Source organism: Petromyzon marinus, chromosome 37 (assembly GCF_048934315.1).
Source record: "Petromyzon marinus isolate PM22_M1 ecotype Great Lakes invasive population chromosome 37, UKy_Petmar_22M1.pri1.0, whole genome shotgun sequence".
Classification (NCBI taxonomy): Eukaryota; Metazoa; Chordata; class Hyperoartia; order Petromyzontiformes; family Petromyzontidae; genus Petromyzon; species Petromyzon marinus.
Genome location: NC_133703.1, coordinates 22,018,464 through 22,037,144, shown reverse-complemented (window position 1 = coordinate 22,037,144; position 18,681 = coordinate 22,018,464). Strand labels below are relative to the sequence as shown.

The following is an 18,681-nucleotide window of genomic DNA, read 5'->3' as shown; positions in this document are numbered from 1 at the left end:
TATTCTTGGTTCTTTCGGTAAAGTCACGTAGAAGGGAAATAATAAAATAAAAAACAATAAAATTCTCACGACGTTTCGATTGCAACACAAGCAATCGCCATCAGGTGTGAAAACCACAGCAAGAAAATTATAAAAAAATGTATTAAAAATTGTTTTTCACACCTGATGATGATTGCTTGTGTTTCAATCGATACGTCGTGAGAATTTTATTGTTTTATTTTTATTATTTTATTATTTCCCTTCTACGTGACTTTAGTGAAAGAACCAAGAATATGTATAAAAGGTGTAAAGAAATGGTTCTCATCGGTGGTGATTCAAGCCTTGGGACATCATGATGATGCGCCAAGTGCGTGACCAATCACGTGCATTGCACTTCAAGGGGACTATATGTCAAAGCATCAAAAAGAAAGTATTTATTTTCTTTTATTACCAAAACAGGTTCCATGCAATACATAACCCAGCAATGCTTATATTAAAGAGACTTAAGAATACTTCCCCCTGGTACCAAACACAATATTAGGCAGATAAACATGTATGTATATATTTCAACTCTCCCCCCCCCCCCCCTATTAAACAGTCATGTAAACCCATCATCAAGATACAAAATATTACACGGGATTATCATTCTACTTATTTGCACCTAAATGCAATACCTATGCCTGCCAGTAATAATCCTCTTGTGCTTGATAGTTGAAGACGCGTCAAACATGTACACAGCAGAGCCCATGTTAAAGTGTAAGAGCATTCGGCAAACTCGGAGTACAGTCATGTAATAAAGAGATGTACACATCATGCATTAAACATCTTTACAAAAAAACCCGATAGCAAGTACCATAAAAACTTATCACCACCAAGCTGGCATTTTACATCGTATGTAGAGGCGTTCATCCAGCAGTGGATTCACCCGGGCCATCATTGCCGCTGCTGCCAATGATGATGGGAATGATGACGAGTAGGGAGGGTCAAGTGGCGACACGTGGCGTCCGACTAAACACCGGACGTTGGTCCAACGTTGCGCGTTTACCACGGGCGTGACAACGACTGCGTCAGAGTATTTTTGGCTTCACCACCTTTGCTCCACCCGAACTCCGATTGGCTTGCCAATTCACTTAACGTGTCCCTTAACTTGCTAAAGTTTCAACCCAGTGAATATGGCGGGCATGAGAACCTTTACACCCTCCGTCGCGTCACAAACGACCATTACGTTGCATGCGTCACGTGATCCAGTCTAAACCGCATTCAGCCAATGTGCATGTGTCATAGCCAGTACCAAAAACAGTAAATGTCACCTGTAACTATAAATTATAAACAACAATTGCCACTTTGTCATATGGCTTTCGATTTATTATTTGCAAAAGTGAGTATGCATTGTTATACAATACACCAGATGATGCCACCAAGTTGTGCCAAGGATATCGATATAATCCTTTATCTAGCATTTTACAAGAAGCATCCAGTAGATACGGAACGTTGGTCCAACCACGTGGCAACGTTGCCCCAACGTTGCATGTTTGCTTGGGATGTAGCATGATCAATTGCAAATACTGTATACCCGGATGTACTGATAGTGTGTTATGTGAACATGTGTGACTGGAAGATATCCAAATTAGTTTTGGAACCCAATGCTATTTTAAATAAACGTGCTGGTGCATTGTTTTAAAAAGGAAAATAATTCCGAATTGTGAAATAGTCAATTTCCTCTTGAGCTCAGTTATTTTAACATGCTTAATAATTACCTCGTGTGTATTGTACTGACATTTACAATACATCAGATGATTGCTTTCGATTTATTATTTGCAGCATTTGATAACATTTTGATGAGATGTTAAATCAACAAAACCCTGCAGTGTAGCAATAACAGTTGGGGAGCCGTAAAACCTTCCGCTGTGGCGTGTAATAAATGCAAATATGATTCTTGGATTCGACCGATTTTGTTATGCTACACTCGCATGTCTGTAAATAGTTAAAGGTTTTTTTTAATTTTTTTTAAAGCTAAAGACAAATTGAAGAAGTGTGAACAAGTAAACTCTTGAAAAGTGTCCAGTTTCACCAAGTGTAAATGAACTACGCTCTTGTCACCTGAATAATAAAATTGGGTCCTACGGGAACCTTGGACAATAATGGGAAAGGATTTTTTTGTGAGCTTGTGTCGATTGGCAATGGATGTGAATGAGCATGTCCTATCATCGCTGCGGAGTTGTAGCGGAGCTCCTCTTTAGCGTGTAAACCTTGACGAGCCCCCAGAGCTCTTGGAAGACACCTTGAGAAGAGGCAACCCTGTGGAGCTCTCCACCTTGCACTGGTTCAACGCCTCCTTGTAGGTGAGCCGCTTCTTGGAAATGGGGTCCGTGATGTCTTTCGGGTGGCTTTTGTCATCCTCCAGTGCCCGCTTGGCTTCGTTATCGATTATGCCCAGAGCCAGGGCCTCTCCCACGGGCACGCGGCCGGCCTTGTTGGGGTCTACCAGTCCCCCCGTGAGGAACTGCGCCTCCAGGTACTTGTAGGCTGCGTCTTGATACAGCCAGCCCCTCTTGAGCGCAATGCCCACGGGAAGCCGCTCCTTTGTTGTCGGATCTTCGATTCCGGTGTACGCCTTCTGCGCACCGAGCAGTCGCTGAACGGAGCTGCTGTCGATCAAATTCATGTCCGCAGCCTTGTGCACCGAGTACTTCTCACCGTTGGCCACGTCAATGATGCCCCCGGTCGCGGCCTGTGCTTCCAGCAGCTTTTGCGCCGTTATCGGATCGATGAGGTTCTTGCTGGTGGCCGTTTTTATCTGCATCTTTTGGTTGGTGTCCACATCGAACACGCCGGCGATAGGCGGCGTCTCGAGGTCCAGGACGGTGAAATCCTTGCTTTGGGCGGGCTCCCTTTGCAAGGAGCTGCTCACCTGGGAGGAATTTGTTTTCTTTACGCCCTCTTCTTTTTCAGGCTGAGGCTTAAAGGTTTGGCCCGACACCTTAGCAGCGAACTCGGCAATGGTCATCTTTCTGTTCTTGTACTGCTGCACGTCTTGTTGCGTGACCTTCCCACTCGCCAGGGCGTCTTCAATGGAGAACTTGGTTCCCGTTTTCTTGTCCCGCAGAGAGGATGATATCCCTTTTGGCCCGGACACGCTCACTTCTTCCCAGTCACACTCCTGCCCTGCCAGCTGACTGTACGTCTTCCAGTCAATGAGGTCGAGTTTGTAGGCTTCGTACGGAGTCATTTCTTTTCCAGTCTCAGGATCCATGACGACGATCTTACGGCTCAGATGAGACTGCGTCTTTTCCGTTGAAGTCCTCGTCACCTCCGGTTGTCTGTTCTCCAATCTGCTAAGCTTGTCACGCAGCGCCACTATCTCGCCCTCTTTGCTGTTTATGACCTTATCGGTGTCTGTGAGTTTTCTCTTGAGCTTTTCGATCTCTGACTGGACATCCGTTATAACCTCCGACTGTTTCTGCAGCTCCCTCTCCTTGTTTCTCCGTATTCTCAACTCATCGTCAAGCTGGCTGCGAAGTTTCTCCAGTTCGCTGTCAACCATCTTGTCTTTCTCTATCTTTACCACTTCTTTATAAACAATCTTTTCCTTGGTGGCCTCAATTTCAAGATCGTGCATTCTCGCCTTCATTCGATCCACCTCATCCTCAAGCCTATTGCGCTTTGAGCGCTCGTCGTTCAGTTGAGATCTTAGAAGTACCGCTTCTTTCATAACCTCGGGATCCTGCTCCACTTTCACAACCTCTTTGTAAACCACTTTCTCTTCCACTTTACTTTTCTGCTGCTCCAGAGTTGTCATTCTATTCTTCGTGCGCCTCAGTTCCTGCTCAAGTTCGTTCTTTTCCTGCGAGTCCATTCTCAGTTGCGTGATCAGTTGCTTCTGTTCAGATACCGTGCTGCGAAGCTGTCCCAAATCTTCTTCCAACGATTGCTGCCGTTTCTTCTCTTGATTCAAAGATTGTTTTAGCGAGTCAACTTCACGTTCCAGATTGGGGTCTGTTTTGTACTGGATGGACTCTTGGATAACAACCTTCTCTTCAATCTTCGGGGGCTGGTTTTCCAAGTTAAAGATTTTGTTTTGAAGTTTTGTTAACTGCAGCTCAGCATCGGTTCTCTTTTGCATTTCCCTATCAAGCTCCTTTTTCATGCGTGTCACCTCTTCTTCCGCCGCTGGATTCTTCTCAAACTTAACAGTCTCCTTAAGGACTTCCTTCACTTGAATTTCAGGCTTTCTGTTCTGCAACGTTTTGACTTCTTCACGAAGTTTCAGTGCTTCTCGTTCGGCATTTGAAAGTTGACCTTTAATCTTCATCATCTGCAACCGAAGTTCCGAGGCTTCTTTCTCGGTCTCTGGGTCAGGACGCACAACTTCGCGCAACACTTCCTGGATTTCCACCTTTGGTTTTTCTTTCTCCAGAATGGTATACTGTCTCCGGACACTGACCAGATCCCTCTGAGCATCCCTGTTCTTTTCTATTTCCTCCTCATACATGTGCTTCAATTGCTTCAGCTCTCTTTCCAGCTCTGGATCTCTCTCCAATTTGACGACCTCTTTGATCTGCACGTCGGGCTTGCGATTGCGCAGCGAGTTCAGCTCTATCCTCAGTGTGTTGAGCTCGCCCATCACCGTATCATATCTCTCTTTCTCGGCTGTCAATTTCCGCTTCAAATCGACTGCCTGTCGCTCCGTCTCAGGATCTGCCTTCACCACTTCCTTGACCACTTCTTTGATCTCCACCTTAGGTTTCGTGTTTTCAAGTTTAGTGAGCGATTCTTTGAGGTAGTGGATTTCATCTTCAAACTTCCTGTTTCTACGAGATTCTTCATCCAGAGACTTCGTGAGTTTGCTGATCTCCTTGTCTTGCTCCGGGTCTCGCTGTACCTTTACGACCTCCTTGATTTGCACATCTGGCTTGCGATTGCGTAGCTCGTTCAGGTCTGTGCGTAGGGAGGCCAGTTCTCTCTCCGAATCCTTAAGTTTACGCTTCTCTTGTTCCAGCTGCCGTTTATACTCGGCCGCCTCCTTCTCAGTCTGTGGATCTGCCTTGAGTATTTCATGGACAACTTCTTTGATTTCAACTTTGGGCTTCCGATTCTCAAGCATCAGGATTTTCTGCTGAAGCGAATCATTTTCCTCTTCTGCCATGCTCTTTTTCTTTCTCTCGTTTTCCAGCGTGTTCTTCAGTTTGACGATTTCTCTTTCCTGTTCAGGGTCTCGTTCGACTTTGACCACCTCCTTCACTTGAACCTCGGGCTTCTTGTTTTTGAGGGCGTCAAGCTCTCGCCGAAGCGTGCTCAGGTCTTTCTCCGCTTTGTCCGAGGTGCGCTTCTCGTCCGCCAGCTGTCGCCTCAGCTCAGCCGCTTGCCTCTCCGTCTCAGGGTCTGCTCTCACCACCTCCTTCGTGATCTCTTTTATCTCCACTTTAGGCTTGGTGTTTTCCAGAGTCATGTACTTTTGCTGCAGGAGGTTAATTTCCTTTTGTGAAACTTGATTTCTTTGTATCTCATCTTCCAATTTCCTTTTCAAGCTTACCAGATCTTGCTCCGTTTGTGGATCTTTCTCCACTTTCGTTACCTCTTTTATAACAATGCGCTCCTCTACCTTAGGAGGCGCCTGTTCCACCTCTTTAATCCTCCTTTCAATGAGCACATACTTCTTTTCTGTAGCCTTTCTTGACTCAACCTCATCTTCCAGCTGCTGCTTGACTTTATTAAGTTCTCGGACCACTTCGGGATCTTTCTCTACCTTGACGACCTCCTTTACCTGCACCTCAGGCTTGCGGTTTCTCAAGGCCTCGACATCAATTCTGAGAGCGTCGAGCTCTCGGTCTGCTTTTTCAGACTTGCGCTTCTCTTCGGCCAGCTGTTTCTTCAAATCAGCTGCCTGCCTCTCTGTCTCCGGATCTGCTCTGACCACCTCCTTGATGACTTCTTTGATCTCCACTTTTGGTTTGGTGTTTTCAAGGGTGACAAATTTGTGCTGAATTGTCTGGATCTCTTCCTGAGATACTTTTGATCTTTGAATCTCCTGCTGCAGCTGTTTCCTGAGGCTGACAACCTCTTCTTCTAGTTTTGGGTCCCTTTCCACCTTCGCGACCTCCTTAATGACGAGTCGTTCTTCTATCTTTGGAGGCGCCTGTTCCACCTCTTTAATCCTCCTTTCAATGAGCACATACTTCTTTTCTGTAGCCTTTCTTGACTCAATCTCATCTTCCAGCTGCTGCTTGACTTTATTAAGTTCTCGGACCACCTCGGGATCTTTCTCTACCTTGACGACCTCCTTTACCTGCACCTCAGGCTTACGGTTTCTCAAGGCCTCGACATCAATTCTGAGAGCGTCGAGCTCTCGATCTGCTTTTTCAGACTTGCGCTTCTCTTCGGCCAGCTGTTTCTTCAAATCAGCTGCCTGCCTCTCTGTCTCCGGATCTGCTCTTACCACCTCTTTGATGACTTCTTTGATCTCCACTTTAGGTTTGGTGTTTTCAAGGGTGACAAATTTGTGCTGAATTGTCTGAATCTCTTCTTGGGATATTTTTGATCTTTGAATCTCCTGCTGCAGCTGTTTCCTGAGGCTAACAACCTCTTCTTCCAGTTTTGGGTCTCTTTCCACCTTCGCGACCTCCTTAATGACGAGTCGTTCTTCTATCTTTGGAGGCGCCTGTTCCACCTCTTTAATCCTCCTTTCAATGAGCACATACTTCTTTTCTGTAGCCTTTCTTGACTCAATCTCATCTTCCAGCTGCTGCTTGACTTTATTAAGTTCTCGGACCACCTCGGGATCTTTCTCTACCTTGACGACCTCCTTTACCTGCACCTCAGGCTTGCGGTTTCTCAAGGCCTCAACATCAATTCTGAGAGCGTCGAGCTCTCGGTCTGCTTTTTCAGACTTGCGCTTCTCTTCGGCCAGCTGTTTCTTCAAATCAGCTGCCTGCCTCTCTGTCTCCGGATCTGCTCTCACCACCTCCTTGATGACTTCTTTGAGCTCCACTTTTGGCTTGGTGTTTTCCAGGGCGGTGTATTTTTGTTGAAGTGTCAGAATTTCTTTCTTGGAAACCTTGTTCTTCTCAAATTCTTCATCCAGCATTTGCTTCAAGTTTGCGAGTTCCTTTGTGGTCTGGGGATCAGTCTCAACTTTAAAAACTTCCTTTATAATTGCCTTTTCTTCAACTACAGGTGGCTTCTCTTCAAAATTTTTTATTTTATTTTCTAGCATGTAGACTCTCTTTTCTGCAGATGTCTTCTTACTTATTTCCTCTTCCAGCTGCTGCTGAATAGCACTGAGGTTCCTCATCACTTCAGGATCCTTCTCCAGCTTCACCACCTCCTTGACCTGGACTTCTGGTTTGCGGTTCTGGATCGTCATGAGATCTGTCCGAAGAGTAACCATCTCCTTGTTCATCTGATCATTTTTCTGCCTCTCCATTTCCAGCTGTCTCTTCAAGTCCGCTGCCTGCTTCTCAGTGTTGGGATCTGCCTTCACAACTTCTTTTAATACTTCTTTAACCTCTACTTTGGGCTTGGTGTTTTCCAGTGTGGAGTATCTTTGCCTCAGCAATCGAAGTTCTTCCTCCGATGCCTTATTCTTTGCGGTTTCCTGCTCCAACATTCTACGTGCTTCTTCCAAGTCTTTTAGTAGAAGTGGATCTTGTTGAATTTTCGGCACTTCCTTGATAGTCACTTGCTTCTCAACCCTTGGCCCTTGCTGTTCTATTTCCTTGATTCTCCTTTCGTACATTACGATGGACTTCTCAGCAGATGACCTTTTGTTTTGCTCTTCTTCGATCTGCCTAGTCATGTCTGCCATCTGATTACGGAGGTCATTAACTTCCCTCTCCTTTGACGGATCCTTCTCCACCTTCGAAACCTCCTTGATGATGACCTTCTGTGCCGCCTCCTGCATTGCCCGTTCCGACTTCTGAAGTCGGTCCCTCAAGAGGCGCAGCTCCTCGTCCTTTGCCTCCTTGTTCTGGGCCTCCTGTTGGAGCTGCTGGCGCAGGAAGATTGCCTCTTGCTCCGCAGCGGGGTCTTTTGCTGGTGTCGCCGCCTTCTGTTGTGCGACGTCAAGCTGCCTTTTCAGCGACTCCATGTCCTTTTCTAGCACCAGCCTCTTCTTCTTTTCTTCCTCTATCAGCTCCAAGTCATGTTTGCTTGGGCCCGAATATTGGGACTTCTGCAGGTTCTGTTGGGACATCCTCGCCTGCACCTCCTGCACTGGAGGATTCTGTTGAAGAAAGTAAAAAAAAACGGAGAGAGCATGAGAAAAGGGTTTAACGAGAGCATAATAAGAGAGAAGAAGTATATTCCAAATAATGTGCTCTCATAGAATTGCCAATGTTCAAAAGTAAATTCGTCGTCAGCCAAAAATATATTTAATGGAAATTCTCATGGCTGTAGAAAAAAAAATCTCTCCTCGTGCAATGTTGGCAATAGGGGGTTGTTTGACCAAATTAATGTGAGCCATGTCTGGGAATCAAACTCAGGTAGCCAGGTTCGTCGCGAATCCAGAGTTCACGAGACGAGATCTCAAGTTTCCTTGCCGGATTATTGGAAACTACCCAATGCCAGTGTGGCATGGCAAGGCACACATTCGTGAAACTGCCTGCATTCACCATCAAATGCAACCAATATATTTATAATTGCTTACAATTACACGTTAGGAAATGAACAATATCTGCACGCAACCTCACCTTCACGATGTTCTGCATGTTTTGCAGATAGACGATCTGTTGCTGATTTGCAGCAGAAACTTCAGCAAATTTCTTGACGAGTTGTCTCTCCTAAAAAAACAAGAGAGGAAATTTCAATTTGCAATCTTGAACACGCGTATTTTAATTTATAAATTTTGACTATGCCACGCAGCATCTATTTTCTAATGCTTTATGTTTGATTGATATTATTTAAACTAGTTCATGGTTTATTAAAACTATATCAACTTAAGAGAGTTGACTTTTTTTGGAACAATGCTATATTTGCCAGATGTGATTTTGCTTATTAGAACTAGGGGTGTGATGATGCACTATCGTCGCAAGTAGCTGGCATTTTAATGATTCAGGGCCACGATTCAATTTGAGATTAAATGATTATTTTCAATCTTGATTTGAAGCTTTCGTGACTGCAGGAATCCATACTCTTTGGTTCTTTCGGTAAAGTCACGTAGGTAGAAAAATAAAATAAAACAAATAATATTTTCAGCAGTGTTTACCATCTTGTTTGTATTGCTTCTCATTTTATTTGGTTTTGTTTCCACGTATGTTGAACTTCTTTTGCACCATACATAGCCAACCATGCTCACCGTAGGTGCGGGGGAAGGACAACAAACTAAACACAAAAAGCAGTTTTAAAGAAATGAGTTTTCAACCTAGATTTAAAAGTACATAGCTCCAGTGGCTTCCTAATATCAAATGTTTGCTCCATTAGCCTAAGTGTAGTCGTTTGCATGTAGTTATCATGTTGGGTTGCCACAGGGTCCTGGTATTCCGAGGATATTTTCTCTTTCACGTAGCTTTCCTGTATAAAATCTGTGGCTCTTCCTGGGACGTTAAAAGTTTTTGTCGGATCCATAATAATGCACCACCTCAAGATGGTGCAGTTGTATGTACTTCTTTATTGGAAGGGCAACATATATTCTTCTTCCCTTGTTATGTCCTAGTTTGTTTCGTACCCAGGGGTGGCCGACCCTATGCGCATTTCAAATGCAAATCATTACAAAAGCATTCTTGTGCGCACGATGAAAAAGGCACGCATCGCAAGCCTTAAGAAGAATCAACGTTCTGGGAAAGTTAAAGACCGCCCCGGTCTCCAACATTGGACTCACCTCGTCCTGCACCTGCCGCGTGGGAGAGGATTTGTTCGTGTCCCAGTTCACGCCGTTCACCAGCTCCGGCTCCACCAGCGTCCGGTAGCGATCGCTCGCTGTCTCGTAGTTCTGAAGGTGGCAGATGGGGAGGGGAGACAGCGGAAGTTTGTGACTCACAAGTTTGACTACGTCCGTAAAATATTCAAACATTTAAAGGCCAGCTTCACACCTTCATGAAGGGATTACCATTTAGTGATTTGCCCCGGAATATTATGGATTTTTGTTGTTGATGCGCCCTAATTTGTTTGTTTTGGTGATCAGACAGCGCGACCATTAACTCTCTACAATTGAGAAGCCGGTTTTATTCATGGGTCACTGCCTGGATTCCAGGATTGTGGTTGTGCTGGTTTAATATCCTGGACCTTTGAGCCAGCCTCCCACTGTTATGTCAAGTAAAAAAAACACATGGACACAGAATGAGGAGTATGGGTAAATCAGACATCCTGATGGATATATATAAAGTGGTATAAGAGCTATAAGAAAAAAAACCCAAACATTAAAATTGAGGAAAGCAGTAGAGAACTGGCATAGAAATATAACCGTGGCTGAAAGTTATTTGGGTCACATCATCACTATGAGCCGATGGAAGGGACAGACGATGAAAATGCAATTCTACTTTTTGTCCTATGAAGTGGGCTTTAATAAAAGGTCTTACCCGGACCGTTGACTGATAATCGTTCGCCAGCTGTTCCACTTTGTTCTTCTCGGTTTCCTTTCTACGCAGCTCGTCCGCCAATCTCTGCAACGACGCGTACACGCACGACAACTTTAATACAAGACACAGAAATACGAAACGTGGCAGACGAGTGCCTTGACATGTATTCATCCACGTCCTAAATTATCCATTGAAGTGATGAACCAACGACGTGAACAGGAACAAACTGGGGGGGAGCTTTGGGAAAAAGTTGAAGTCGTTTACGAAGAGCAGGAATACCAGCGTTTTAAATCAAACGCGCATTTCCTGCAGCAACAACGATAATTATAAACATGGGCGGCATTGTCAACAAGGTCTGAAAAGTGTGCCAAGTATGGAGAGAGATGTATCCTCGGAGTTACACAACTGCGCCTGGGTCGCACCTGTGCATATTAAATGAAGAGACACGACCGGTACCTTTTGATCGGCGATCTTGGCATTGATGGATTCCACGGTCTCATTCTGTGACACACTTGGTTTAGGCACATTGTCCAGCCAGCTGTTGAGATTGTCATAGGTGCCCCGGTAATTAGAGTAGGCCTTCTCCGCATTGTCCAGCTCCTTCAGTCTGGTACACACACACACACACAAAACCCAACGTCTGAGCAGCCGCTTTCGCAAGCAACAAACACCGGACTCTCCGATTGGAGATTTTTGGGGTTTGCGCTGCGGCGGGTCGTTGGACACGACGTCCGACGTTTCGCTCCCACCTGCTGCGAGCCGATTTAAAAAAACAAAATGTGTTAGCGTCTCCTCTGAAGAAGCCCCCCACGGGCGTGTGCGGGCAAATACGTCGGGTGTTGGGACCGTACGGCGCGCGGTACGACATCGAAAAACGCATCGGAGAGCTACGCCTCGCAGACTCCGAAAATCGTACGCAGCAACACAGCAGCAGGACCACCGCCAAGGTGAACACCGTTCAGGAAAGGGGGGCGTGAGGGCGGGAGGGCAGTTGCCTCACCTGAGATTCGTCTGGTCCCCCATGTTGCCAAAGCGCTGGCGCAGTCGGTTCACCTCGCTCTCTTGGCGCTCCACGTCGGGGCAGCGCTCGTTGAAGTTCCGGGCGACGTTCTGGCAGTGCTGCTGGGTGCTCTGCAGGTTCCTCGCCGGCTCCTCCAACACCAGCGCCTTCTTGGCGCCGATATCTTTCTTGACGGCCTGCGCGGGCCGGACACGTCTGGCTGGTTGAACTTTGCCGGCGGTTCGAGGAGCCATGCATTGTGTGCGTGCGATGTCTCGGGCCTCAACCCCTATCGTCAGGAGTTTCGTCGAGGAAGTGAACCGACGGGACGGCATGGCTCAGGTTTTCAAGCAGGCGCTTCGTATACTGCTCTTTGTTTTACTATTTTATTCTACCAGGTAAAGCCCACTGTGGCATGAGCTCTTTTTCAGAAGCGGCCTGGCCACAAAGGTTTGCTCAACAAAGTGGCTCACGTGGAGAGAGACATGCAAACTCCGAATATACAGGCGTCGTCTAGGTCGGGATTGAACCCACGATCTCCTGTATACCAGGCGAGGGATATAACATCCCGCCACCGCCACACCCCATCGGTTTATGGAGTTTTGCGCACGCGGAAGTGCAGCGGTGGCCTAAGTTCGATTCCCACTCACGGCCAACACCGGTGACGATTATCCGAACCGGTCCTGGGCCTCCCCTAGGTCGACTCAGCCTCAAATGAATACTTAGTGCGATGTGTTAACATCGTCACTGGCGAGACAAAGGGCTGACCAGGCGTGCTGCTGGCCACCCACGTCCTCGTGTACCGTTCCGGCCTTCATAATTGCTGCTCGCTTACAGCACTTGCCCCAACGGTATGTTAAGGCTATAAGAGGTGGGGGGTGGGGGGGGAATATTTGTCTCTGTATCCGGGGTCACCTCCAGCTCCTTGCGGCGCGCGCGGATGCCCGCCAGGTCCGTGGGGATGCTCTGCTCCAGCGCGAGGGAGCGCTCCAGGGGGGCGATGGCACCTTCCGCCTTCTGCAGAGACACCTCCATGCTCGACGCAGCCTTGGCTCTGGGGAGCGGGCAAAGAGAGGTGCGGCATTGAATGAATAAGGCCCTCGCTTGCGGGAATTTTTATTTTTTACAGCTCTCGACTTGTAGCTACCTACCCGGTGCCCCGTGGATTGTCGGACGCGAGCGTTAAGCTTCGTTGGCGAGGAAAAAAGGAACAAAAAGAGAGACTAAAATCACGGTTCGGTGAATTTTCAGTGTTCTGCGCCGCACGTCACTTCGTACGAAAGTGACACCACAGCGACAACCACCAGGGTATCGCAATGCCAGGCTTGGTCGTTTATCTTTAAATGTAGTAGCTGTTCATTTTGCATCCTCCTTGGGTGTTGATGTCGCTAAGCAACCGAACGACAGTGGCCACTTCGGGGTCACAGCGCAGCTGCGCAAACCGTTACCCCACCGCTAACACCCGCTTATTTATTCGTGTGTGGACGAGCAGTGTGCGGTGCACGGTGGGAGGGGTGGGTGGTGGTGGTGGTGAGATCTCACTTGTCTCCGTAGTTGTTGGCCAGCAAGGAGACCCGTGTGTACTTGGCGTCGGTCTCGTCCAGCTTCTGCCGCAGCTTGGGGGCGCTCGGGCACTTGGGCTTGCGCGAGAGGAAGGCCTCGGCGGACTTTTGTACCTTGGCCTTCTCCGTGTTGAGCACCTGCAGCCTCTTGAGGATGGCCTGCGTTGTGCGCCATCGTCAACATCACCGTCAGCATCATCATCATCATCAGAAGCAGCAATAGTGGGTGCAGCAACATCACCCATCATCATGAGCAGCAGAAGCATTTTTTTTTATTGTTGAGCCTTGTTGCCATTATTAGTAGCAGCAGCAGCAGCAGCAGCATTATGACATCATCGTCTTCATGAGCATCAGCATCAGCAGCAGTGTCTTTAGCCACTATCACCAACGTCATCATCGGCACCATCATCAAAGATAATTCACACACGATTCAGCAGCATCGTCGTCATTAATAGTCAGCATAATAAATAAAACTCTCAAAAAATGTTTGCGGATGCTTGCGCTCCCGTGATGCGCTTGCAAATTGAAAATGTTCACGGAAGACTGGAGGTACTTACGAGATAAAATGATAATGCAAAGGTGTACAAAGGTGGAGGCTGTACAAAAAGGTCTCGTTTAATTATGGACAAGACATCAATGATGCTCTTGGCAGTATAAACATGATGATATTGTACGCGTTTCCCCCCCTGTAAAGCTCCGCACGTTCGCAACGGTGTTGGGTGCCACCCATCGATCGTATTGCCCTCTTGACCTCAGCGTGGATCGCTTGGATTTGCGCGCCGTTGCCAAATATATATTTTAAAAAATCACTCTGGGAGCATTTCGGCTTGTGTGGCGTCATCGGTAAGCGCGCGGGCGAAGTCGGCGAGCGAGGCAGAAAGCATCGCCGGCGGAAAATTTAGCGGAAAAGAATAACTGAAGAAGGCGCTCACGTCCTGCTCGCGTAGCCGAGAGGCGCCGTCCTCGGCCGGCCGGTTCTTGTCGAGTGGCGTGCGAAGTTTGACCAGCATCTGCTGCTCCTGGTCATCGAGCTCGTAGTAGATGCGCTCCAGGTCGGAGATGTGCTTGACGCATTCCCTCTCCTCCGAGTTGTCTGCCGCCAGAACTGGTGTGGGGGACGCACGCACGCAGGGGCCATCACGTACTTATTCATCGTGTGCGTTTTTAAAGCAAAATGACATCGTGGCCGCTGAGCACAGGCACCGAAAGGGCCCAAGACGGGAAGTGGCCGAGCGTGTCGGCGTTGACGGTAAACGCACCGACGATTGCGTTGCGCAAAACTCTACAGAACTCTCCACCAATCACATTAATTTCTCCTAACGGTGTCCCCAACCGACCCCTCATTTCCATTGAGTTTTTCCTGACGGCCAATCCGATTTGAATGGCTCTCCACTTTGAAATCCGATTGGGCGTGCCCGCTACGTCGCCTCCCCACGTGATAGCTCCTGGCCAACGAGAGTCCAGCGCCGCTATTCGAACTCACGAGGGAGCCATTAAGACTCGGCGAGTGTATAGGTAGTTATTTATTTATTTCCGAACAGTGCTTGCCTCTCGGCATCCCTTACCAGGGGTGAATTTTTTATTACTATAATTACCTTCATTAAAACACAGATCAGGAAATTACTCAATTCAGGTACCACCCTGAACCCCCCTTCTCTCCCTCCGTAAGCGTCACCGCCGACACGCCGAAGGATTTCCTCGGAGCCGTACCTTGGCCGGCCTGCTGCTTGACGTCGCCCGCGCGTTTCCGCAGCGCCGCCTCCGTCTCCCGGCGCTTCTGCTTGAGCTCGCTGAACTGCGTGGAGATCCTGCGCAGCGGCGAAAACGAGCGAGCGCCTTCGTGACAAACTCGGGGGGTCGCGCACGTGCGCGTGTGGAGCGACGTAGAGCCTGCGCAGGACTTTGTGTCCCACGTGACGCGCATCAGGCGTCAAGGCTGCACGAGGGGCCGGCAACCTGCGGCTCCGGAGCTGCTTCCGGCTGCTCAAGGACCGCTTCGTGACATTATTCACATTGCGGGGACTTCTTGTTTTGACCGATTTCGAAAAAGAAACTGCTATTTTTGTTATTTTGGTTGCCGACCCCTGGGCTACGCATTGGGGGGTAAGTGGAATAGGTGGGGGTGGGGGGCACGGTGGAGGGGGGGGGATCGTTGCCTCCGTGGTAACGCACCCGTCGACCAGCGCGATCGAGTCGGGGTCCGTGGGGGGGATGACGAAGCAGGCGCTCGGCACCGTCTCCGTCTTGCCGGCCGAGTTGGACACCACCCAGTTCTCCTTGTCGCTGTTGTCCTTCAGCGTGTACTTGTCACCGCGGTGCAGGACCAGCTGCGGAGAACGCACGCAAGCGCCGAGCTCGTTACGCTCGACGGGACGGCACCTCCCTGGCGTCCGCAGCCGAACGCACGCAACAGGCGGGGGGAGGAGTACGTCGGATTATTACGCCTCGGCGGGAGCCCCAAATCGAGATCGCGTTGAGAGCCACTTTGACAGGACCGTCACGAAAACTTCATGAACCCCTCCGGCTGCGTTTCGCACACGGTGAGCAAACGACGGTGTCCCGAGTCGGATGCGGCGCAGAGGTCCCGCGCTGCACTCACTTCCCCATCCTCGTAGTCGCACAGCGTCTCCACAGTCAGCGGCTTGGGGATCTTCTCGCGGCGATACTTGAGGGGCACCATTTGAGTGGCCCGGTTCTTCAGCGCCACCACGTTCTTCTCGTAGGCTTCCATCTCTTTTTCCTTCTCCTGCGAAAGGCGGAGGGGGCAGCGGAGACGCGTTGCACGATAAGCCGCAGGCACGCGGGTGGCCGTTTTCACAACAACAAAAACCCAACACAAACGGAACTCGATTTCCTTGCATCCACATATATCAATCAGTCTGAGGGCTTTGCAGACTTTATGCTATCCAGCAGGATTTGTTTAAGCAAGGAAGCAAGCGAGCCCTGGGCCGGCTTTGACCTTCCGGGTGTCATCGGCAGTCTGGCTCGTCACCCGGAAGGTTTGTTGGCATGCGAAACTGACACTTGGGTGCCTGCGCTGAAAGTTTGCTGCCATTTTTGTTGTTGTTTCCACCGCACAAGTGCGGTGGGAGCCCATTGTCGTTGTTATTACCGTGACAAAGGCAATGATAATAATGACAAAAAGGCGGCGAGATGTATGAACGTTCATGGCACTGTGCTCGCATCATACCGGGCAGGCTCAGGGTTTTTACTCAGACCCCGGGAGGTGTGGAAGCAAGGCGCTTTCAGATGCGCTTTCAGATGCGCTTTCAGATGCGCTTTTGCAACCGTCTTGAACGCTCTCTTTCTTCCGATATTAGGAAGCCACTGGAGCTATGCACTTTTAAATCATCTAGATTGATAAAACTACTGTCTTTCGAACTGCTTTTTGTGTTTAGTTTGTTGTCCTTCCCCCGCACCTCCGAATAGCACAGTTGGCTACGTACGGTGCGCAGGAAGTTCAACATACACAAGTACATTTGATCACTGCAGTAATTTAGTGGAAATCACTGTTGGCAAATGTTATCTGTCGTGTCTGGTTGCAGGTGATACCTTCGACCCCCACTTCAGCATCAATAATGCCGTGTCAAACATCATCTGCTCAATCGTGATTGGGAACCGCTTTGACTACGACGACAAGCGTTTCCGCTACCTTCTGCACCTCTTCGCCGAGAACTTCAGGATCGAAGGCGGCTGGAGAGGGAAGGCAAGCGGAGTTGAATCTTCAACGAGCGTTCGCTTATAAGGCTTTTATTTTAAAGTCTTTTCTGTGCTGGTCCAGTCTGGTCGGGCCCTGAGGAGGCGCCGGGTTGCTTTTTGCACAACCCCCCCGAGGGTTGGGTGGGGGGGGGGGGTGGGAAGTGGGGGGGGAGGGGGCGCGTGAAGGTGGCGTGGCCCTGCTGGGCACTGCACTCACCTGCACCTCCTTGAGCAGCTCCTCGACTCTCAGGGCACTGTCGTTGGGGTCGACCGTGTAGCGTCGTTTCATGTCCGCTGACTGCTTGGTCAGCCACTCGTTTGACTCCTTCACGTCCTTGTTGAACTGAAACGGAACGACAAAGCGCGGTGTCTCTCCCTCTGCTGGCGAGGTCTCTTCATCGCACTCTCGATGGTACCAGATGTGAAGGAGTCCTAGCCCGAGTGAGTCTTGAACTCCGTCTTTAATCCCCATTAATTTATCCTCCCGGTCTCCCAACCGACCCCTCAATCCCATTTAGTGTTGTTCCCCAATGACCAATCGGCTTTGAATGTCTCTCCACCTTCAATTCCGGTTGGGCGTGCCCCCTACATCGGCTCCTCCCCCCCATGATAGTTCCTGGCCAATGAGAGGCGAGTACCGTTATTCGAACTCCTGAGGAGCTGTGAGAGCTAGCGAGTGTTTATTTATTTCCGAGCATGGCTTGCCTTAAATTTCGATTTAAAGCTTTCGTGACTGCAAGGATTCATCTTCTTTGGTTCTTTCGGTAAAGTCATGTAGAATGAGAATAAAATAATAAATTGATAAAATAAAATAACACAATAAAATTCTCACGACGTTTCGGCCACAACAAAAGCGACCTTCATCATTTGTATTATCGTCATTAAAACATTGCAATGAAACGTCGGTTCATCTCTGCGTCAACCGAGTTTGTTCGGCGTGTCTACCCAAATGCCGTAGGACGTTCAGTAAATTTGCACGTGCGCGTGTTTGTACCATCGTGTGCTCACCCACAAGGACGCTTACCTTGTGGTGCTCGGTCATGAACTTGAGGTGAGCCTCCTCGCAGATGAGGAGGTTGAGGTATCTCTTCCAGTCGTTCTCCACTGCGTCCATGTGGGCCTGCACACCACCACACCAACCAAACATCATCGCATCGCATCGTACCACACACATCACATGCCACGAAGACAATGATCACCCCCCCCCCTCCAGAAGCCTTCACAGGACTGTCAGGTCAAGTGCTGTTAGCGAGCAGCACCTACAAAGGCCGGAACGGCACACCCCGACCGCCTTTGAGGCGAGGGGGAGGAAAGAGGATAGGGATTGGGCGATTGGAGAAGAGGTGGTGAGGCATTAGGAGAGGAACGGAAGGAGGTTAAGGAGGGGGACTTCTTTATGTACGTTTGTCGAACTTCTTTCGCACCCTACGTAGCCAATCGTCGTGCCCGACTTTCATCAGCAACTCATCACGGTGCGCCCTCTCCGGTCAGACCCCCTCGTCCGTTACCGCTCACCTCGATCGTCGGCTTCGCCGGGTGTTTGGCCGCAAGCAGCTTCTCGCCCTCGTCTTGGATCTGGTTGATGGACGCCTCCTTGGCCACGAGCTCGTTGTTGACGATGTTCTGCACGTCGGCACCGTTTTGACAGGTTAGGGGCGGGGGTGGGGGCGGGGGGGCGTTTCCTGTTTCACAGCCGGGAGCCGGCGTAGTGGCAATTGTTTTGATTGCGAGCCACGCACTCCCAACCGCTGCGCTGTACGGCCAGGCCGAACGCATTCACGCGAGCGACAAACAACAAAAACAACGACGGCAACCGCACCTCACGATGCTCGTCCGTCCAGGAATACACGGCAGAGAGAGGAGCGAGATAGAGAGATGAGCGAGATAGAGAGAGAGCTACGCTGCGAGCGCGGCCCGGGGCCAACCAACC

The 18,681-nt window shown here is 49.2% G+C and overlaps 1 protein-coding gene across 1 annotated transcript in view; it reads right to left on the bottom strand.

Annotated features, from left to right (window-relative positions):
* Positions 1-390: 390 nt before the first annotated feature.
* LOC116949617 (periplakin) overlaps positions 391-18,681 on the bottom strand; it is a 36,641-nt gene continuing 18,350 nt past the window's right edge. The window contains exons 8-22 of the mRNA XM_032967107.2: positions 18,267-18,374; positions 17,776-17,871; positions 16,969-17,094; positions 15,652-15,798; positions 15,225-15,379; positions 14,763-14,860; positions 13,985-14,157; positions 13,033-13,211; positions 12,406-12,544; positions 11,491-11,687; positions 10,947-11,097; positions 10,491-10,574; positions 9,794-9,904; positions 8,667-8,756; positions 391-8,200 (exon numbers count right to left, since the gene is read on the bottom strand). Coding sequence (XP_032822998.2) covers positions 2,216-8,200; positions 8,667-8,756; positions 9,794-9,904; positions 10,491-10,574; positions 10,947-11,097; positions 11,491-11,687; positions 12,406-12,544; positions 13,033-13,211; positions 13,985-14,157; positions 14,763-14,860; positions 15,225-15,379; positions 15,652-15,798; positions 16,969-17,094; positions 17,776-17,871; positions 18,267-18,374 — 7,839 coding nt within the window. The 3' untranslated portion in view covers positions 391-2,215. The remainder of the gene's footprint in view (positions 8,201-8,666; positions 8,757-9,793; positions 9,905-10,490; positions 10,575-10,946; positions 11,098-11,490; positions 11,688-12,405; positions 12,545-13,032; positions 13,212-13,984; positions 14,158-14,762; positions 14,861-15,224; positions 15,380-15,651; positions 15,799-16,968; positions 17,095-17,775; positions 17,872-18,266; positions 18,375-18,681) is intronic.